We start from the raw sequence: 19337 nt of genomic DNA, 5'->3' as shown, positions 1-19337 counted from the left end.
ATGATGCTTCTGTTGAACAGATTTGCAAAGCTGCAACTTGGTCTTCTCTTCACACTTTTTCCAAATTTTCCAAATTTGATACTTTTGCCTCGTCTGAGGCTGTTTTTGGGAGAAAAGTTCTTCAAGCAGTGGTGCCTTCAGTCTAGGTTCCCTGTCTTGTCCCTCCCTTTCATCCGTGTCCTGTAGCTTTGGTATTGTATCCCATAAGTAAGGATGAAATCCGTGGACTCATCATATCTTTTAAAAGAAAAAGGAAATTTATGCTTACCTGATAAATTTGTTTCTTTTACGATACGATGAGTCCACGGCCCACCCTGTTTTTATAAGACAGGTCTATTATTTTTGTTAAACTTCAGTCACCTCTGCACCTTGGTTTTTCCTTTCTCTTCCTAACTTCGGTCGAATGACTGGAGAGGGAGGGAAGGGAGGAGCTATATATATACAGCTCTGCTGTGGTGCTCTTTGCCTCCTCCTGTTGACCAGGAAGTGATTGATATCCCATAAGTAAGGATGAAATCCGTGGACTCATCGTATCGTAAAAGAAACACATTTATCAGGTAAGCATAAATTTCCTTTTTTTGGTGGTTGTCTCTGGATCATCTTTCCCAGGGAACCTGCTTTCGCAGAACCTCTTGGGTGATTGTGACAACAGATGCCAGCCTTCTGGGAGGTTCTCTAAAGGCTCAGAGAACAGGGCCTCGGTCGGAGTGTGTTCTTCCCATAAACATTCTGGAACTTAGAGCAATCTTTAATGCTCGCCTGGCCTGGTCTTTGTTAACTTCGGCCAGGTTCTTCAGGTTCCAGTCGGACAATTTAGCCTCAGTGGCCATGATAGAGGTAGCCAAGATCATTCAGTGGGCAGAGACCCATAATTGCTGTGGCGGACTTCCTGAGTAGGCAGACGCTTCACCCGGGGGAGTGGGAGCTCCATCCGGAAGTGTTTTCCAGCCTGATTCTCAAATGGGGTCAGCCGGAATTGGATCTCATGGCATCTCGGCAGAATTCCAAGCTCCCGAGGTACGGTACTGAGAGACGCTCTAGCAGTACCTTGGAATTTCAGTCTTGCATACCTATTGCCTCCGTTCGTTTTTTCCCTCGAGTCATTGCTCGAATCAAGCAGGAGAGGGCGTCGGTGACCCTCATTGCACCTGCGTGGACTCACAGGATTTGGTATGCAGACCTGGTGGACTTGTCATCTCTTGCACCTTGGAGACTTCAGTTGGGGAAGGACTTTCTATTTCAAGGGGCCTTCCTTCATACAAATTTAGTTTCTCTGAGTCTGAGTGATTGGAGATTGAACGCTTAAATTTATCCAAGCGTGTACTTCGGACTGGGTCATTGAGACCTTGATTCACGTAAACCTGTGACTAGAAAGATTTGCCATAAGATATCTATATCGGTGTGAATCCAAAGGCTACTCTTGGAGTAGAGTTGGGATTCCTAGAATTCTGTTTTTTCTCCAAGAAGGTTTGGAGAAGGGTTTATTGGCAAGTTCCTTAAAGGGTCAAATATCTGCCTTTTCTACTTACGCGTCTGGGGATATCCCAGACGTGCAATCTTTTTGTCAGGCCTTGGTCAGGCTCAGACCTGTGTTCAAACCAGTTACGCCTTCCTGGAGTCTTATTTTTTAAAGGGCTCCATTGGAGCCTATACATTCCTTAGATATTAAGTTGTTATCTTGGGAAGTTTTGTTTCTTGTTGCTATTCTTCTGCTCATAGAGTGTCAGAGCTCTTGGCATTACAGTATGAGTTCCCTTACCTTATTTTTCATCAGATAAGGTGGCTTTATGTACTAAATTAGGGTTTCTCCCTAAAGTAGTTGCAGATCGGAATATTAATAAGGACATTGTTGGTCTTTCCTTGTGTCCTAATCCTTCTTCTCAGGAGGAACGGCTTCTACACAATCTGGGCATGGTACGTGCACTAAAAATTATTTACAGACGATTAAGGATTTTCGTCAGTCTTCTGTTTAACGTAAGGAACAGAAAGCTAAGGCTGCTTCTCTTTCTTTGTGATTGAAGAGTATCATTTGCTTTGCCGATGAATCTGCTGGACAGCAGCCCCCTGAGGGAGTAACAGCTCTTTCTACAAGGGTTGTATCCTCCTCTTGGGCATTCAAAATGAAGCCTTTATGGAACAGATTTGCAAGGCTGCAACTTGGTCCTCTCTTCACACTTTTCAAACTTCTATAAATTTGACTCTTTTGCCTAGGCTGAGGCCGCTTTTGGGAGAAAGGTTCTTTAAGCAGTGGTGCCTTCCGTTTAGGTTTCCTGTCTTGTCCCTCCCTTATCTGTGTACTCTAGCTTGGGTATAGATTCCCAACAGTAATTAATGATGATACATGGACTCATCGTGTCATTAGAAAGAAAACAAAATGTATGCTTACCTGATAAATGTATTTATTTCTTGACACGATGAGTCCACGGCCCGCCTTGTTATTTAGACAGGTTGTTAGTATTTTATAAACTTCAGACACCTCTGCACCTTGTTGCTTCCTTTCTCTCCTTTACTTCGGTCGAATGACTGGGGTGGGAGGGAAGGGAGGTGATATTTAACAACTTGGCTGTGATGCTCTTTGCCGCCTCCTGCTGGGCAGGAGTGATATTCCCAACAGTAATTAATGATGATCCGTGGACTCATCGTGTCAAGAAATAAATACATTTATCAGGTAAGCATAAATTTTGTTTTTTTTACAACCAGTTCACTGTTGTGCCTTTTAAGCACGTATTCTAAAGCTCCATTATGTGGTTATCTATACTAAAAGGGACAGTCTACACCAGAATTTTTATTGTTTAAAAAGATAGATAACCCCTTTATTACTCATTCCATAGTTTTGCACAACCAACACAGTTATATAAATACACTTTTTACCTCTGTGATTACCTTGTATCTAAGCCTCTGCAAACTGCCCTCTTATTTCAGTTTTTTTTGACAGACATCCATTTAAGCCAATCAGAGCTGGCTCACCTGAACTCCACGTGCATGAGCACAGTCTTATCTATATGACACACATGAACTAACACCCTCTAGTGGTGAAATACTGTCAAAATGCCCTGAGAGAAGAGGCGTCCTTCAAGGGCTTAGAAATTAGCATATGAACCTCCTAGGTTTAGCTTTCAACTAAGAATACCAAGAGAACAAAGTAAAATTGGTGACAAAAATAAATTGGAAAATTGTTTAAAATTACATTCTCTATCTGAATAATGAAAGTTTATTTTTTACTAGACTGTCCCTTTAAATCTATTCATTGATTGTCACCAAAAAAAACACACAATCTTGTTTTTGTTTTTTTGTTTTTTTTATGATTTATTTTATCATATTTATTTCTTTCATAAGGTGGTGAGAGTCCACAAGCCATTATTCCTGGCTACTAGGAGGTGGTAAAGATTCCCAAAGCTCTAAGAGCACTTAATACCCCTTACCTCTCTGGTATTCCAGTCTTTTCTTTGCGTCTTGGAGGAAGGGGAAGAATTGAGGTGTTCCAGATACATCATTGAGAGGGGTCCTTAGACCGAGCCTGTCAAAGAGCTGCTACTTGGGACAGAGGGGAGATTGGAGTGTTGGGCAGTGGGATAATCACTCTCAGTAAGGAGTTAGTCACAAGCCTGCCACAGGTGTTGTGGGGATCAGTCCTTTAATTACCTCCTTTTGGGTTGTTGATATACTACTTACATAGATTCTCTGCTGTGACGTACACAGCACTGGATGGGCTCTATGCTGGAAGCAGTCTTTTTCTGCAACTGGTAACCACAGTATAGTGGGTGCATCTCTATATAAGTGAAGAAATACATGAACTCACATAGCCCACATGCTATTAGCAGGTACACCAATTTTTGAGATACATCATAGGCAAGGGATACAGTGACATAGAGGCATTACCACCTTACACTCTAGACTTTATTAATACAGTCTAACAGTTTATGGGAATATTTTATTTTGGGCTTTAAAATCATCTTAGTGAAATGTTTATTTTTTTTTAAAAAACCTTCAAACCTACCAGGAGAGGCTCAATTACCTAAATATAGAAAGAAAAGAGGTGATACTTTCAAGTATATATTAAAGGGCTTAGTAAAGCTGAGGCTGTATTTTTCATAAAAATAAAAAGTTAAGAACACAGGGGCATGATCTTAAGATGAAGGGTAGTAGATTCAGGAGTAATTTGCAGAAGCACCTCTTTACAAAAAGGGTGATTTGACTCCTGGCATAAACTTCCACAAGAGGTGGTAATGACAAACACTGCGGGGGACTTTATGAATGCCTGGGATTAGCATAAGGCTATCCTACGAACTTGATAAGTTTATACTTTTAGAAAATATTGGGCAGACTTGCTGAGCCTATGGCTCTTATCTGCCATCAAAATCTATGTTTCTATTATGTTATTATATTTATTACATGTCTAGTTCTATTATTTTTTTTCTAATGGCAGTGAGCATCCACGAATATATTCATTACTTTTGGGAATTCAACACCTGGCCACCAGGAGGAGGCAAAGAAACCCCAGCCAAAGCATTAAGTATCCTTCCCACTTACCCTTCCTCCCCAGTAATTCTTTGTGTTGCCTACTAGGTGATAGGTAGAGAAAGTGCTCTGAAGAAAATTGGATTTCTTTCCAATGGCATGGAGAGTCTACAAATCCATTAAATTACTAGTGGGAATTCAACTGCTGACCACCAAGAGAAGGCAAAGAACACCCCAGTAGAGCTGTAAAGTATCACTACCGCTTCCCATAAACCCCCAGTCATTCTTTGTCTTTTACAACAGTTGGATGTGCGAAGATGGTGTCTGAAGAAGATTATTCCTTTAATGGGTACTTTTCCCTGCAAGCAATTATTGGGGCAATGTTGTGTCCATGTAATCCTCTTTAGTAAGAGTAATGGTGGCTTTTAGCTGTTGGATGTCGGTGAGGTAGTCCCTACTTTAATTCCATAACTATAACTAACATATTATGTTAACCTCTATATAGAAAACCAGGGTTGGTTACTCTGCTTTCCTTGTATCTTCTGGTTCCTGTCAGCAGTCAGATGAGGCTAACAGACCTGGATGTGCTGTGACTGCTCCACAGCTGAAGACCCTGGAGGGTAAGTGCTTTCTTTTATATTTCACAGAAGGACTGGGACATTCAGGACCTAGTGGAACCTGCTACCTTCAGAAGGGGTTAATACTTTATTATAGATATATCTGTTTTTCATACTTATTGTGGCTAAGCAGCTACCTGGCTTTTATCAGGATCAGGGAATTTTCCTGCTTCCATGGCCGGGTAATTATATGGATAACCCTGGCTTTATGGTGTCTGAGGACAGAGGGTCATGGTATTTCTTTCACTCACACTTTGTTTCCCTGTTCGGTCCGTTTTTACGGATCCTTAAAGTGCTTAGAGTTTTGGGCACAGTATTTATTGGTATGTGACACGGTTCATATACCCTTTGTTTACTATTTAGTGAGGGATAGGACAGTTGATGGTGCAGTTTACTTTATGCAACTGATTTATTAGGATGTATGTACTAAAAGAATTGTCTTTCCCTTCAGCTGCGGCACCTGGGCTTTTGAGGGCTGGAGTCTGAGGGTACCCCTTCCTCTGATAAGTACATACCCTTTTCTTACTGTTGGTCGCATTCACAGCTCTCTTGGCCACATTGACATCATAGCACACGGCCGTTTTTCACTGTATGTCAGCTAAGGGGGCTTTTGTACTAGGCTGCATTGCAGCATAACTCAGCCGCATCTCAGCTCCTCTTATCGCAGGCCCCTGAGTTTGATGGCTAATATCTGTATAGGCTTCTAGGGGTTATTATCACGGCATACAGCCGCTTATAAATAGAGGTGGATTCTTTAAGGAACCTGTACTCTACAATAGAGCACCGCCACGGGAGGTTGCGGCGTACATGTTTTCAGTGCATAAGGACAAATCGCCCTTTCTAACAGAAGGAGCTCATGGCATTTTTATGGCGACTGTCTTTGTTTCATACGCCATTTACCCATGGTGGTACTTTTCTCGCCACGGACTGTGATCATAGCTCAGCTACTATAGAATGTACAAGTAATATTTATGTTATACTGCCCTAAAATTCTTTATTATAGTCTGTTTTTTATATGCACAGTTTTTATCTGTAACCTTTATATTGTGTGAAAAAGGTTGAAAAGGGGGCTGATTGTCTTGCTCTAGTCTAGACCTTATTACTTTTATATAGTACTAGTGGGAAAGCCTGCCCAGAGGGCAGTCTATTGTGGTGACGGAACCACCCTGCCATTTTCGGACGGGCAGTCTATTGTGGTGACAGAACCACCCTGCCATTTTCAGAATCCACCTGGATGCGGCTTACGCTGCATCCAGGTGGATTCCGAAAATGGCAGGGTGGTGAAAGAATCCACCTGCCATCCAGGTGGATTCTTTAACCACCCCTTTTGCTCTCTCTCCCCCTTTTTTTGCGCTCCCCCCCCTCTCTTTTGAGCTTTCTCTCCCCCTCTTTTGCGCTTTCTCTCCCCCTCTCTTTTGCGCTTTCTCTCCCCCTCTCTTTTGCTCTCTCTCTCTCCTCCTCTCTTTTGCTCTCTCCCCCTCTCTTTTGCGCTCCCTCCCCCTCTCTTTTGAGCTTTCTCTCCCCCTCTTTTGCGCTTTCTCTCCCCCTCTCTTTTGCGCTTTCTCTCCCCCTCTCTTTTGCTCTCTCTCCCCCTCTCTTTTGCTCTCTCTCTCCTCCTCTCTTTTGCTCTCTCTCCCCCTCTTTTGCTCTCTCTCCCCCTCTCTTTTGCTCTCTCTCCCCCTCTCTTTTGCTCTCTCTCCCCCTCTCTTTTGCTCTCTCCCTCCCCCTCTCTTTTGCGCTCCCTCCCCCTCTCTTTTGCGCTCCCTCCCCCTCTCTTTTGCGCTCCCTCCCCCTCTCTTTTGCGCTCCCTCCCCCCTCTCTTTTGCGCTCCCTCCCCCCTCTCTTTTGCGCTCCCTCCCCCTCTCTTTTGCGCTCCCTCCCCCTCTCTTTTGCGCTCCCTCCCCCTCTCTTTTGCGCTCCCTCCCCCCCTCTCTTTTGCGCTCCCTCCCCCCCTCTCTTTTGCGCTCCCTCCCCCCCTCTCTTTTGCGCTCCCCTCCCCCCCCTCTCTTTTGCGCTCCCTCCCCCCCTCTCTTTTGCGCTCCCTCCCCCCCTCTCTTTTGCGCTCCCTCCCCCCCTCTCTTTTGCGCTCCCTCCCCCCCTCTCTTTTGTGCTCTCTTCCCCCCTCTCTTTTGCGCTCTCTTCCCCCCTCTCTTTTGCGCTCTCTTCCCTCCTCTCTTTTGCGCTCTCTTCCCCCCTCTTTTGCGCTCTCTTCCCCCCTCTCTTTTGCGCTCTCTTCCCCCTCTCTTTTGCGCTCTCTCCCCCCTCTCTTTTGCGCTCTCTCCCCCCTCTCTTTTGCGCTCTCTCCCCCCTCTCTTTTGCTCTCTCTCCCCCCTCTCTTTTGAGCTCCCTCCCCCTCTTTTGCATTTCTCTCCCCCTCTTTTGAGCTTTCTTTCCCCCTCTCTTTTGAGCTTTCTCTCCCCCTCTTTTTGCGCTTTCTCTCTCCCTCTCTTTTGCGCTTTCTCTCCCCCTCTCTTTTGCGCTTTCTCTCCCCCTCTCTTTTGCGCTTTCTCTATCCCCCTCTCTTTTGTGCTTTCTCTATCCCCCTCTCTTTTGCTCTCTCCCTCCCCCTCTCTTTTGCGCTCCCTCCCCCTCTCTTTTGCGCTCTCTTCCCTCTCACTTTTGCGCTCTCTTCCCCCTCTCTTTTGCGCTCTCTTCCTCCCTCTCTTTTGCGCTCTCTTCCCCCCTCTCTTTTGCGCTCTCTCCCCCCTCTCTTTTGCGCTCTCTTCCCCTCTCTTTTGCGCTCTCTCCCCCCTGATAAATTTGTTTCTTTTACGATACGATGAGTCCACGGCCCACCCTGTTTTTATGAGACAGGTCTTTATTTTTGTTAAACTTCAGTCACCTCTGCTCCTTGGCTTTTCCTTTCTCTTCCTAACTTCGGTCGAATGACTGGGTTGGGAGGGAAGAGCTATTTTTACAGCTCTGCCGTGGAGCTCTTTGCCTCCTCCTGCTGACCAGGAGGCGATATCCCACAAGGATGAAATCCGTGGACTCATTGTATCGTAAAAGAAACAAATTTATCAGGTAAGAATAAATTTCCCTTTTTTCCCCTGCTTTTACCTTTCTATTTTCTCCTTTATTGATTATATGTCAGACTGGAATATCAGAGAGGTGAGAGGGATTAAAGGAACAGTCTAGTCCAAAATAAACTTTTATGATTCATATAGGGCATGTAATTTCAAACAGTTTTCCAATTTGCTTTTATCACCAATTTTGCTTTGTTCTCTTCGTATTTTTAGTTGAAAGCTAAACCTAGGAGGTTCATATGCTAATTTTTTAGACCTTGAAGGCCGTCTCTTTTCTGAATGCATTTTGACAGTTTTCACCACTAGAGGGTGTTAGTTCATGTGTGTCATATAGTCACGAATGTGGAGTTACCTAGGAGCCAGCACTGATTTGGCTAAAATGCAAGTCTGTCAAAAGAACTGAAATAAGGGGGCAGTTTGCAGGGGCTTAGTTACAAGATAATCACAGAGGTAAAAAGTATATTAATATAACTGTGTTGGTTATGCAAAACTAGGGAATGGGTAATAAAGGGATTATCTATCTTTTAAAACAATAAACATTCTGGTGTATACTGTCGCTTTAAGTGCTCTTAGAGCTTTGGAAAGCTTTGCCTCCTCCTAGTGGCCAGGAATAATGGCTTCTGTACTCTCACAACCATGAATTAAATTATCAGCTAATCATACATTTTAGTTTTTTATTAATAAAAAATGCCACAAGTTATATATTTTAATTTTCTTTTTGCTTTGAGTATTTCAATTCTATAAATACATTTTAAATCCCAAATAGTCCATGAACATCATGTTTAAAGCATTGTATTGTAGCAGTGTACAGGTAACATTTATTCTAGTAAATAGTGATCAGCAAAATACATTTGACCTAATTAAGTGTAGTATGCGTTTGCTGCTGTATTACAACACTTTTGACAGATAGTTTATTCAACAATAATGAACTAAATGTTATAATTAAAAATTATTTTGGTTGTGATAATTTTACTCCTTTAAAGGTGGATAGGTAAACTATAGTTTTGCTCACTTTTATAGCAAAAGGGAGCAAGTCTGTTAATTCAGGAACGCACATTTTTATATGTTTATATATCAAAACAAAATAATAATTTTTTTATATGATTCTCAAAAGCAAGACCAACAGGAAGAAGATAGAAAAAACACTTGGGTTAGTCAAGAGCGTCAGAAAACTTTGGACAGACTTCGAACATTTAAACAGGTAAGTGCATATTGTATATGTTTGTTTTTCACTCTAAGAGGGAACTTATTGTGGCAATCAATTTACAAATGTTTTCCTTTAGATTTGTTAATTAGGCATTTAAACTCAGAATTGAAATTCCTATATCTCAGGCCAAAGTAAATTTCCCACAAATTAGAAAAAGCGTAAGTCTCAAATAGTAAGGCAGATTAAAAGGTTTAAAGATTGTTCAGACAGGCTGAGGTCAGAAACCAGATGGACTGCAAAGTACCAAGTCGAGAGGCTGAGGACAAAACCAGGTGGACTACGGGGTACCAATTTGTGAGACAAACGCTGACTCAGAGACGATCCAAATATTCAGGACTAGCGGGAGGCAGCGGTAAACAGTTGGCACACAGAAGTGGCACCTAATACTAGGAAGGTCCTGTACACAGGCAGAGATCACAGTCAAAGTGCGCTATTTAAAGCTTAATTATTTTTAAATTTTGTACAAGGTGATTGAGGTATGCAATACCCGACAGTGCCGTTTAAGTTAAGCCACCCTACTACCGCAGCAGGAATATCTGTACTTGTTTTGGCCAAAGTAAAGGTTCTTGCATAATAACCCAAGACAGCAAAAAATGGTGAGGTCTTGATGATGGCATTGTCTCTTGAGTTATGAGCAAGCTCTGCTAGAGGTAATATTGTGTACCCATTGTCTTGAGATGCTACAGTGTACTGTCTTAAATAAGTCTCTAGGGATTGTTTTTTTCCTCACAGTTTAACCATTAAAGCGATACTAAACCACATTTTTTTTTCTTTAATGATTTAGATAGACCCTGCAATTTTAAGCAACTTTCTAATTTATTCCTACTATCAAATTTTCTTTGTTGTCTTGCTATATTTACTTAAAAAGCAGGACTTTTAAAACTTAGGAGCCAGCCCATTTTAGGTTCAGCACCCTGGATAGCACTTGCTTATTGGTGGCTACATTTAGCAAACCAATAAGCAAGCATAACCCAGGTTCTCCACCAAAAATGGGCTGGCTCTTAAGCTTTACATTGCTGTGTTTTAAATAAAGATAGCAAGAGTAAATTAGAAAGTTGCTTAGAATTACATGTCTTTAGCTGAATCATTAAAGAAACATTTTTGGTTTAGTGTCCCTTTAGTCTGTGGATGAAAGGAGGAGGAAAAAGAGTTCCTAATCGAGACTGGGATTGTGCTTTTGGAGCCAGGGATAACCCAGAACAACTGCAAAATGTAGAGAGTTTATCACCTGTAACTGGAGAGTTTCAAAATGTAGAGCGCCAACAGCAATGGATAATGGAGCAGTTTTGGGAGTAACGAGTGCGGGCTGAAGGGGCCTGCCATCAATTGCCTCAATAACAAGTGGAGTGGACCGAAGGAGTACAGGAACGGAGTTCTTTGATACAAAAGCATTGTAAATGAAATAGCCCGCAGCACCGGAGTCTACAAGAGCCTGGGCGACTATGGAGGGGTCCACCCAGGAAAGTACAACCGTGACCAAAGGTTTCTCTCTTAGTGGTTTCGTGGACGAGGATAAACCACCCAAGGTCTTCTCCCAACAGGACCTTAGGTGCAGGCGTTTTCCGGACGTGTAGAACAATATTTTAAAAGGAGGCCTTGTAGCCTGCAATAGAGGCAGAGCCTCTCCCTCCCCCTAAAGGCCCTGTCTGCCACAGATTAAATTCCATCTGCATAGACTCAGCAGTACCTCGTGTCTCAGGAACAGGAGGCATGGGAGGAGAGGGATGCATTTGTGGGAACGAAAACATAGGAGACAACTGGACAGGAGTCTTCCACAAGCGCTCCTTGAAAGGGGGCCTCACTCTAAATCTGATGTCAATTAGGATTTAAAAAGACACCAAGGCCTAGAGATACTCTGGTAAATCTCTGGCAGCAACTTCGTCTTTAATCGCAACAGAAAGCCCATGAAAGAAGGCTGCAAAAAGGGCTTTATTGTTCCAACCTACCTCTGCTGCAAGCGTTCGGAACTCAATGGCATACTCATCCCCTATGCTGTCCTCTCATGAACTATTCTGTCTCCTTAGACATACTTCCCCATCTAACTCTCCTGTGTCTAATCATACCCGCTCCTACAAGTCTCACTCTTACCTTCTGTCACTCGCACTCCTACTACTGCTTGCTGCTAGTGACATCTCTCCTAACCCTGGCCCTGCAGCAATCACCATACTTTTACACTCTCACTCAGTTCCCCACTGCAAAAACTCTAGGTCACGCAATCCTAACAATCTAATCTCTATTAACCCACAGCGCTTATCCCCTCTCTTTTCTTGTGCTCTTTAGAATGCACGCTCTTTCTGTAACAAACGTACAATTGTTCACGACCTGTTTGTTTCTAACGCCTTCAATCTTTTAGCAATTACTGAAACTTGGTTATCATCTTCTGACACTGCTTCCATTGATGCTCTCACGCATGGTGGTCTCCACTTTAGCCACACACCTAGGCCAGGTGAGAGACATGGTGGCGGTGTTGGTATCTTACTCTCCCCCTCCTGCTCCTATCAGCACCTGCATCCTCATCCATCTCTCTCATTTTCCTCCTTTGAAGTTCACTGCATCCGCCTGTTCTCCCCCTCAGGATGGCAGTTATCTATCGCCCCCCCCTGGACCAACCTCCCAATTCCTTAATAACTTTGCTGCTTGGCTTTCTCACTTTCTCTCTACAAATACACCTGCTCTAATCCTGGGGGACTTCAACATCCCCATTGATAACCCATCTGCCCCTGCTGCCTCTAAGCTTCTCTTAACTCTTTTGGTCTCTCACAATCCACCCTATTCTCTACTCACCGCGATGAACACTCTATTGATCTAGTGCTCTCTCTCTCTGACGTCACCTGTCGCCCATTTCCCATCTCAGACCACCATCTGCTCACCTTTAATCTTAATATACAGGCTAAACCTACTTCTCGCCCCGCACCTGTAGATATCTGCACACTTTGGATCCTCTCCAACCTTATTCAAAAACACCTCCCCCACACTTCCACGATATCCTGCCTTTGCTACAACCCACTATAACAATACTGCTCTTGACACTTTTGCTCCTCCCCAAATACACAAAATCCCACATCGTCGGCTCCAACCCTGGCACTCTAAGATAACACGCTACCTGCAAAAATGCTCCTGTGCTGCTGAACGTGCCTGGAGGAAATCCCGCTCTGAACCAGATTTCCTCCACTAAAAGTTCATTCTTCTTACTCATCTGCCCTTCACTTAGCCAAGCAAACCTACTTCTCTTCTCTTATATCTACTCACTCCTCAAACCCTAAACGTCTCTTCTCTGTTTTCAACTCTCTCCTTTATCCACCTGCACCACCCCCTTCATCTGCCTTTAGTGCTCAAGACCTGCCAGACTACTTTTTCAACAAAACACTTACCATCCGAATGTAATATCCCAACACAAGACTGCAACCTTCCATTTCCGCCCCTGCCCACCCCCTCCACCACTCTCAGCACCTTCCCCCCCTCTCAGCACCTTCCCCCCAACCACTGAGAATGAAGTGAGTTCCCTATTGTCTTCCTCACACCTCACTAACTGCCCACTTGACCCTATCCCTTCACATCTAATACCTTCTCTGTCTTCTACCCTCACTCCAGCTCTTACTCACATATTCAATCTATCCCTTACTTCCGGTTCATTCCCATCTTCCTTCAAACATTCAATGGTCACCCCCATCCTCAAAAAACCCTCCCTCGACCCCAATTCACCTGCAAACTACTGCCTCATATCACTGCTTCCACTAGCTTCAAATGTCCTGGAAAGACTAGTTTCCGATTGCCTAACCCATTTCTTGTCCTCCAACTCATTGCTTGTCCCCTTACACGCAACTGTGACTGCCCTCACCAAGGTTACTAACTATCTTCTTTCTGCTAAAAACGACGGCCACTACTCAATACTTATCTTACTTGACCTGTCTGCTGCCTTTGACACCATTGACCATCCCCTTATCCTACGGACTCTCAGCTCCCTTGGGCTCTCTGACACTGCCCTCTCCTGGATTCACTCTTATCTCTCTAATAGGCCCTTTTCGGCTTCCTTTGCTGGCGACTCCTCCTCTCCATTGCCTCTGTCTGTTGGAGTACCTCAAGGCTCTGTTCTGGGTCCTCTACTCTTCTCTATTTATACTTCTGCACTGGGTAAGCTTATCAGTAGCTATGGCTTCAACTATCACCTCTATGCTGATGATACTCAGATCTACCTATCCACCCCTTCACTCTCTCCTTCTGTCCTTTCTCAGTGTCTGCTTATCTGGCATTTCCTCTTGGATGGCCCCATACCACCTAAAAATCAACATGTCCAAGACTGAGCGCCTTCTAATCCCCCCTTTAATTCTACCCCGGTTTCTAACTTTTCATTCACTGTTGGTGACACCACTATCTCCCCATCACCCCAAGTCCGCTGCCTAGGAGTTACACTTGACTCCAATTTGTCCTTCATACCTCACATCCAATTGCTCTTTTCGTCCTGTCGCAAGCCGTCTACGCAATATCTCCAAAATTCGTCCGTTTCTGAGTGCTGAAACTGCTAAACAGCTAATCCATTCCCTGGTAATTTCCCGACTTGACTACTGTAATAAACCTACTAACTGGCCTCCCTCTCTCCTGCCTCTCCCCTCTTCGATCCATCCTAAATGCCTCTGCTAGGCTAATCCACCTCTCCTGAGGCTCTGTATCTGCTGCACCTTTCTGAGAGTCCCTTCACTGGCTCCCCATGCACAGCAGAATTAAATTCAAAATTCTCATCCTGACCTACAAAGCCCTTACCAACGCAGCCCCCCCTACCTGTCCTCACTCATTAACAAATATACTCCAGCCCGCCCCCTTAGATCCAACAATGACCTGCTCCTTGCATCTACCATCACCTCCTCCCATGCTAGGCTACGGGACTTCTCTTGTGCGGCGCCAGCCATCTGGAACGCACTTCTTAGAGCTGTCAGACTTTCCCCTAAACTTTCCTCCTTTAAAAGCTCCCTAAAGACCTTTTTGTTCAGGGAAGCCTATCTCCAAATCGGTAACAAATGAATTCTACTTGCCTAATAGCTGCCCTCATCTAACTCCACACTAACATCATTCTCACCTTTGCAGTCCCCACCTCCTTTTTATCATCCTCCTACCCATCTAGATTGTAAGTTCCCACGGGAACAGGGCCCTCAATTCCCCCTGTATTTGTTTGTTAGTTAAACTTTGTCTGGTGTCTTATATTGTATTGTACTGTACTTTTATCTTTGTACCCATGGACAACGCTGCAGAATTTGTTGGCGCTTTATAAATAAAGAAGAATAATAATACTGGGCTACAGATCTTGTACCTTGCTGAATGGACATGAGTAGTTTGGCAGCAGAGGAGGGGCGAGCCAGAACATCAAAAATCCTTTAAAGTAGGCCACATATTCAGGGTAATTAGATATCACAGGTTTATTGGTCTCCCACAAGGGATTAGCCCAAGCAAGAGATGTGTCAAGAGAGTAATGAGATGAGAAATCCCACCTTTAGCTCTGTCAGAGGGAAACGCCTGAGGTAACATCTCAAAGTAAATGCCCACCCGATTCAATAACCCTCTGCACCGATTAGGATAGCTTCCATATCGCTGAGGTAGAGATGCAGAACCAGACATGCTCCTGGTAGGACTAGCGGCAGCAGCGGAAACAGGAGCAGCCATAACTAATTAGACACTCTGATCCAAACGTGCAGTGCAAGTCAGAAGGCTTTGCAGGGCTAGTGCAAATTGATCCATGCAGTGATCCTGTTCATCCCTCCTGGAAATGATGGTGTTTAAAGGTGGATTATTAGCGCAGTCAAGATTCATGGCCCTTCCATAATGTCAGGGTGCCAGTAATCAGACTGAGACGTGAAATGCTAAAATAATCACACCTTTATTAATAACAAAAAAATAATAAAGAGTCCAAAAACCAAACGACAAGCCAGGAGTCAAAAACAGAGCTGGTAGTCAGACAAGCCAGGTCAGGAGCCAAAGCGAGGAGTAGTCAGACAAGCCAGGGTCAGGAACTAAGAGATCAGCAGAGTCAGGAACAAGCCATGGATTAGGAACCAGAAGGGACGTCAAACAAGCCAGGTTATACACAGGAACTGGAACACAGTAATTCACAAAGAAGTCTGAGACAACGCAAGGGCAAGGGCATTCTGAACCGAGGCACTTTAAATAGTATGTGATGACATCATAATTCCACTTTGGCCATAAGAGGGTGTCTAGGTGTAGTGAGCAGCGTTACGCACTCTGCAGGAAGTGAGGGGAGAGACAGGTGAGTAAAACTGGCAGCCAGCAGCAAATAGCAAACAAAAGCAGGGTAAAACCCTGACAACCATGAAGTCTGACAATATGTTGGATGAATAATTTACAGTTCTTTTGCAGTAGGCAACTTAAAGGGGCACTCAAGTCAAAATTCAGAAAGAGCACACAATTATAAGATTTTTTTAAATTTAATTCCATTATCAAATGTTGCACAATCTTTTTATATGCACATTTTTTGAGGCACCAGTTCCTACTTGAGCATGTGCACAAGCATACAGGGTATACGTATACTAGTCTGTGATTGGCTGATGTCACGTGGTGTAGGGGGCTTGTAAATGGAAGAAAAAATAAATATGCCAAAAAAAAATCTGCTTTTGTGGAATTTAGAGTAAGTGCCATTGTATTGTCTTTTTATTATTCATTTGTTAGTTATGCAATTCTACTGTATTTAGTGGTCCTTTAATAAAAGGTACAAAGTGAGCCATCTTATAAAAGAGATATGGGTCCAAGGTTGATGCAAAGTAGGCAACGGTTGCAAGAGACCTGCTGTTGCTAATCAAGTTTTTTTTTAATAGCACAATTGGTTCATCTCTGGCCGCCTGGCTTAAGCACTTAATTTTCTATGTGTATTTTGAATTACTGGATGTCCAAAAAGTGGAGACTCATGTGCCCAGTAAAGGATTTCCCTTCACAAAGGGGTACAAAAAATGTCAAAGATACTTGGATTGTTTGTGTTAAATTATTGTGTGCAGTTCTAAGTCTATCAAGCATTGTGGATGTTAAAGAACAAATTATTTTTTCAGAAGGAATTATATTTCTCCTGTAAATGTGTATCCAGTCCACGGGTTCATCCATTACTTGTAGCATATTCTCCTTCCCAACAGGAAGCTGCAAGAGGACACCCACAGCAGAGCTGTCTATATAGCTCCTTCCCTTAACTGCCACCCCCAGTCATTCTCTTGCAGCTCTCGACAAGGAAGGAAGTATCAAGAGAGATGTGGTGACTTAGTGTAGTTTTTACCTTCAATCAAACGTTTGTTATTTTTAAACGGTACCGGCGTTGTACTGTTTTTACTCTCAGGCAGAAATTGGAAGAAGATTTCTGCCTGGAGGTTTTGATGATCTTAGCGGTTTGTAACTAAGGTCCATTGCTGTTCTCACACATAACTGAAGAGTATGGAAAGAAAACTTCAGTTGGGGGGACGGTATGCAGATTGCCTGCTTTGAGGTATGTTCAGTATATTTTTTTCTAGAGAGATAAGGTCTAGAAAATGCTGACAGTGCCTGGTATATTTATGGTAAGCCTGATACAGTGATTTAACAACAACTGGGATCATGCAAATTAGGGTAATATTCATGTTAATACTTATATTACTTAGTGTAAAAACGTTTGCATGATTTATAAAAATAAAACGTTTTCTCTTGTTAAGTGTGTTCAGTCCATGGGTCATCCATTACTTATGGGATATATTCTCCTTCCCAACAGGAAGTTGCAAGAGGATCACCCAAGCAGAGCTGCTATATAGCTCCTCCCCTCACATGTCATATCCAGTCATTCTCTTGCAACCCTCAACAAAGAAGGAGGTCGCGAGAGGAGTTGGAGTTTTTACTTAACAAACTCTTGATTGAAGAATAATTATTTTAAATGGCACCGGAGTGTGCTGTTTTTTTCTATCTCAGGCAGTATTTGGAAGAAGAAACTGCCTGCGTTTTCTATGATCTTAGCAGGCGTAACTAAGATCCACTGGCTGTTCTCGACATTCTGAGGAATGGGGTAACTTCAGAAAATGGGAATAGCATGCGGGGTCTCCCGCAAATGAGGTATGTGCAGTACAATATTTTCTGGGAATGGAATTGACTAAGAAAACACTGCTGTTACCCGTATGATGTAAGTACAGCCTTAAATGCAGTAGTAGTGACTGGTATCAGGCTGATAAATGTATGCACAGTAAAGTTATTTTCTAGGGACTAGAATTTGACTGAAAAAATACTGTTAATACTGATATAATGTGTGAGCCTTAACTGCAGTAGAGGCGACTGGTAGCAGGCTTAGTAATAACTTTACACAGCATCTGAAATGTTGTTTTTTAAAACGTTTACTGGCATGTTAATCGTTTTGTGAGGTACTTTGGTGATAAATCTTTTTTGGGCATGATTTTTTTCCACATGGCTAACGTATATTAGAAACAGTTATATCAGGTCTCCCACTGTTGTAATAGGAGTGGGAGGGACCTTTTTAGCGCCTTGTTGCGCAGTTAAAATTCTAGCACAGTCTTCCTGCTTCTTCCTCTTTGATCCAGGACGTCTCCAGAGAGCTCAGGGATCTTCAAAATTCATTTTTGAGGGAGGTAATCCGTCACAGCAGACCTGTGACAGTGTGTTTGACTGTGTTAAAAGCGTTAAATCTTAATTTGATATCCGTTTTTGGGTACTGAGGGGTTAATCATCCTTTTGCTAATGGGTGCAATCCTCTGCTGATTAATACTTTTAAAGAATTGTTGACTATAACTGAATTAGTTCTTTGTTATTCAACTGTGTTTTTTAAAGAAAAGCGCTGCAGCGTTTTTTATATTGCTTGTAAACTTATTGAAAGTATTTTCCAAGCTTGCTAGCTTCATTGCTAGTCTGTTTAAACATGTCTGATACAGAGGAATCTGCTTGTTCATTATGTTTAAAAGCCGATGTGGAGCCCAATAGAAATATGTGTACCGATAAAGAAATTATCACCAGACAACGAGGGGGAAGTTATGCCGTCTAACTCTCCTCACGTGTCAGTACCTTCGTCTCCCGCTCGGGAGGTGCGTAAGATTGAGGCGCCAAGTACATCAAGGCCCTTACAAATCACTTTACATGATATGGCTAATGTTATGAAAGAAGTATTATACAATATGCCCGAGTAAAGAGGCAAGCGCGACAGCTCTGGTTTAAGGACAGAGCGCGACGATGACACGAGAGCCATGTCTGATACTGCGTCACAATTTGCAGAACATGAGGACGGAGAGCTTCATTCTGTGGGTGACGGTTCTGATTCGGGGAGACCGGATTCAGAAATTTAAAATTTTAAATTTAAGCTTGAGAACCTCCGAGTGTTGCTAGGGGAGGTGTTAGCGGCTCTGAATGATTGTGACATGGTGGCAATCCCAGAGAAATTATGTAGGCTGGATAAATACTATGCGGTACCGGTGTGTACTGACGTTTTTCCTATACCAAAGAGGCTTACAGAGATTATTAGCAAGGAGTGGGATAGACCCGGTGTGCCTTTTTCCCTTCCTCCGATATTTAGAAAAATGTTCCCTATAGACGCCACCTCACAAGACTTATGGCAGACGGTCCCTAAGGTGGAGGGAGCAGTTTCTACTTTAGCCAAGCGTACCACTATCCCGGTGGAGGATAGTTGTGCTTTCTCAGATCCAATGGATAAAAAATTAGAGGGTTACCTTAAGAAAATGTTTGTTCAACAAGGTTTTATATATTACAGCCTCTTGCATGCATTGCGCCTGTCAATGCTGCAGCGGCATTCTGGTTTGAGTCTCCTGAAGAGGCGATTCGCACAGCACCATTGGATGAATCTTTGAGCAAGATTAGAACCCTTAAGCTGGCTAATGCGTTTGTTTCGGATGCCGTAGTGCATTTAACCAAACTTACGGCTAAGAAGTCCGGATTCGCCATACAGGTGCTCAGAGCGCTATGGCTTAAATCCTGGTCAGCAGATGTAACTTCTAAGTCTAAACTACTAAACATTCCTTTCAAAGGGCAGACCTTATTCGGGCCCGGCTTGAAGGAAAT

General features: G+C 43.3%; 1 protein-coding gene across 1 annotated transcript in view; it reads left to right on the top strand.

Annotated features, from left to right (window-relative positions):
- JMY (junction mediating and regulatory protein, p53 cofactor) overlaps positions 1 to 19337 on the top strand; it is a 469755-nt gene that overhangs the window by 301377 nt on the left and 149041 nt on the right. Inside the window, exon 8 of the mRNA XM_053701369.1 lies at positions 9216 to 9302. Within this exon, the coding sequence (XP_053557344.1) occupies positions 9216 to 9302 (87 nt within the window). The remainder of the gene's footprint in view (positions 1 to 9215; positions 9303 to 19337) is intronic.

This window comes from Bombina bombina, chromosome 2 (assembly GCF_027579735.1).
Source record: "Bombina bombina isolate aBomBom1 chromosome 2, aBomBom1.pri, whole genome shotgun sequence".
Taxonomy (NCBI): Eukaryota; Metazoa; Chordata; class Amphibia; order Anura; family Bombinatoridae; genus Bombina; species Bombina bombina.
The sequence above is the reverse complement of the archived record's forward strand: the minus strand, read 5'-3'. Positions and strand labels throughout refer to the sequence as shown.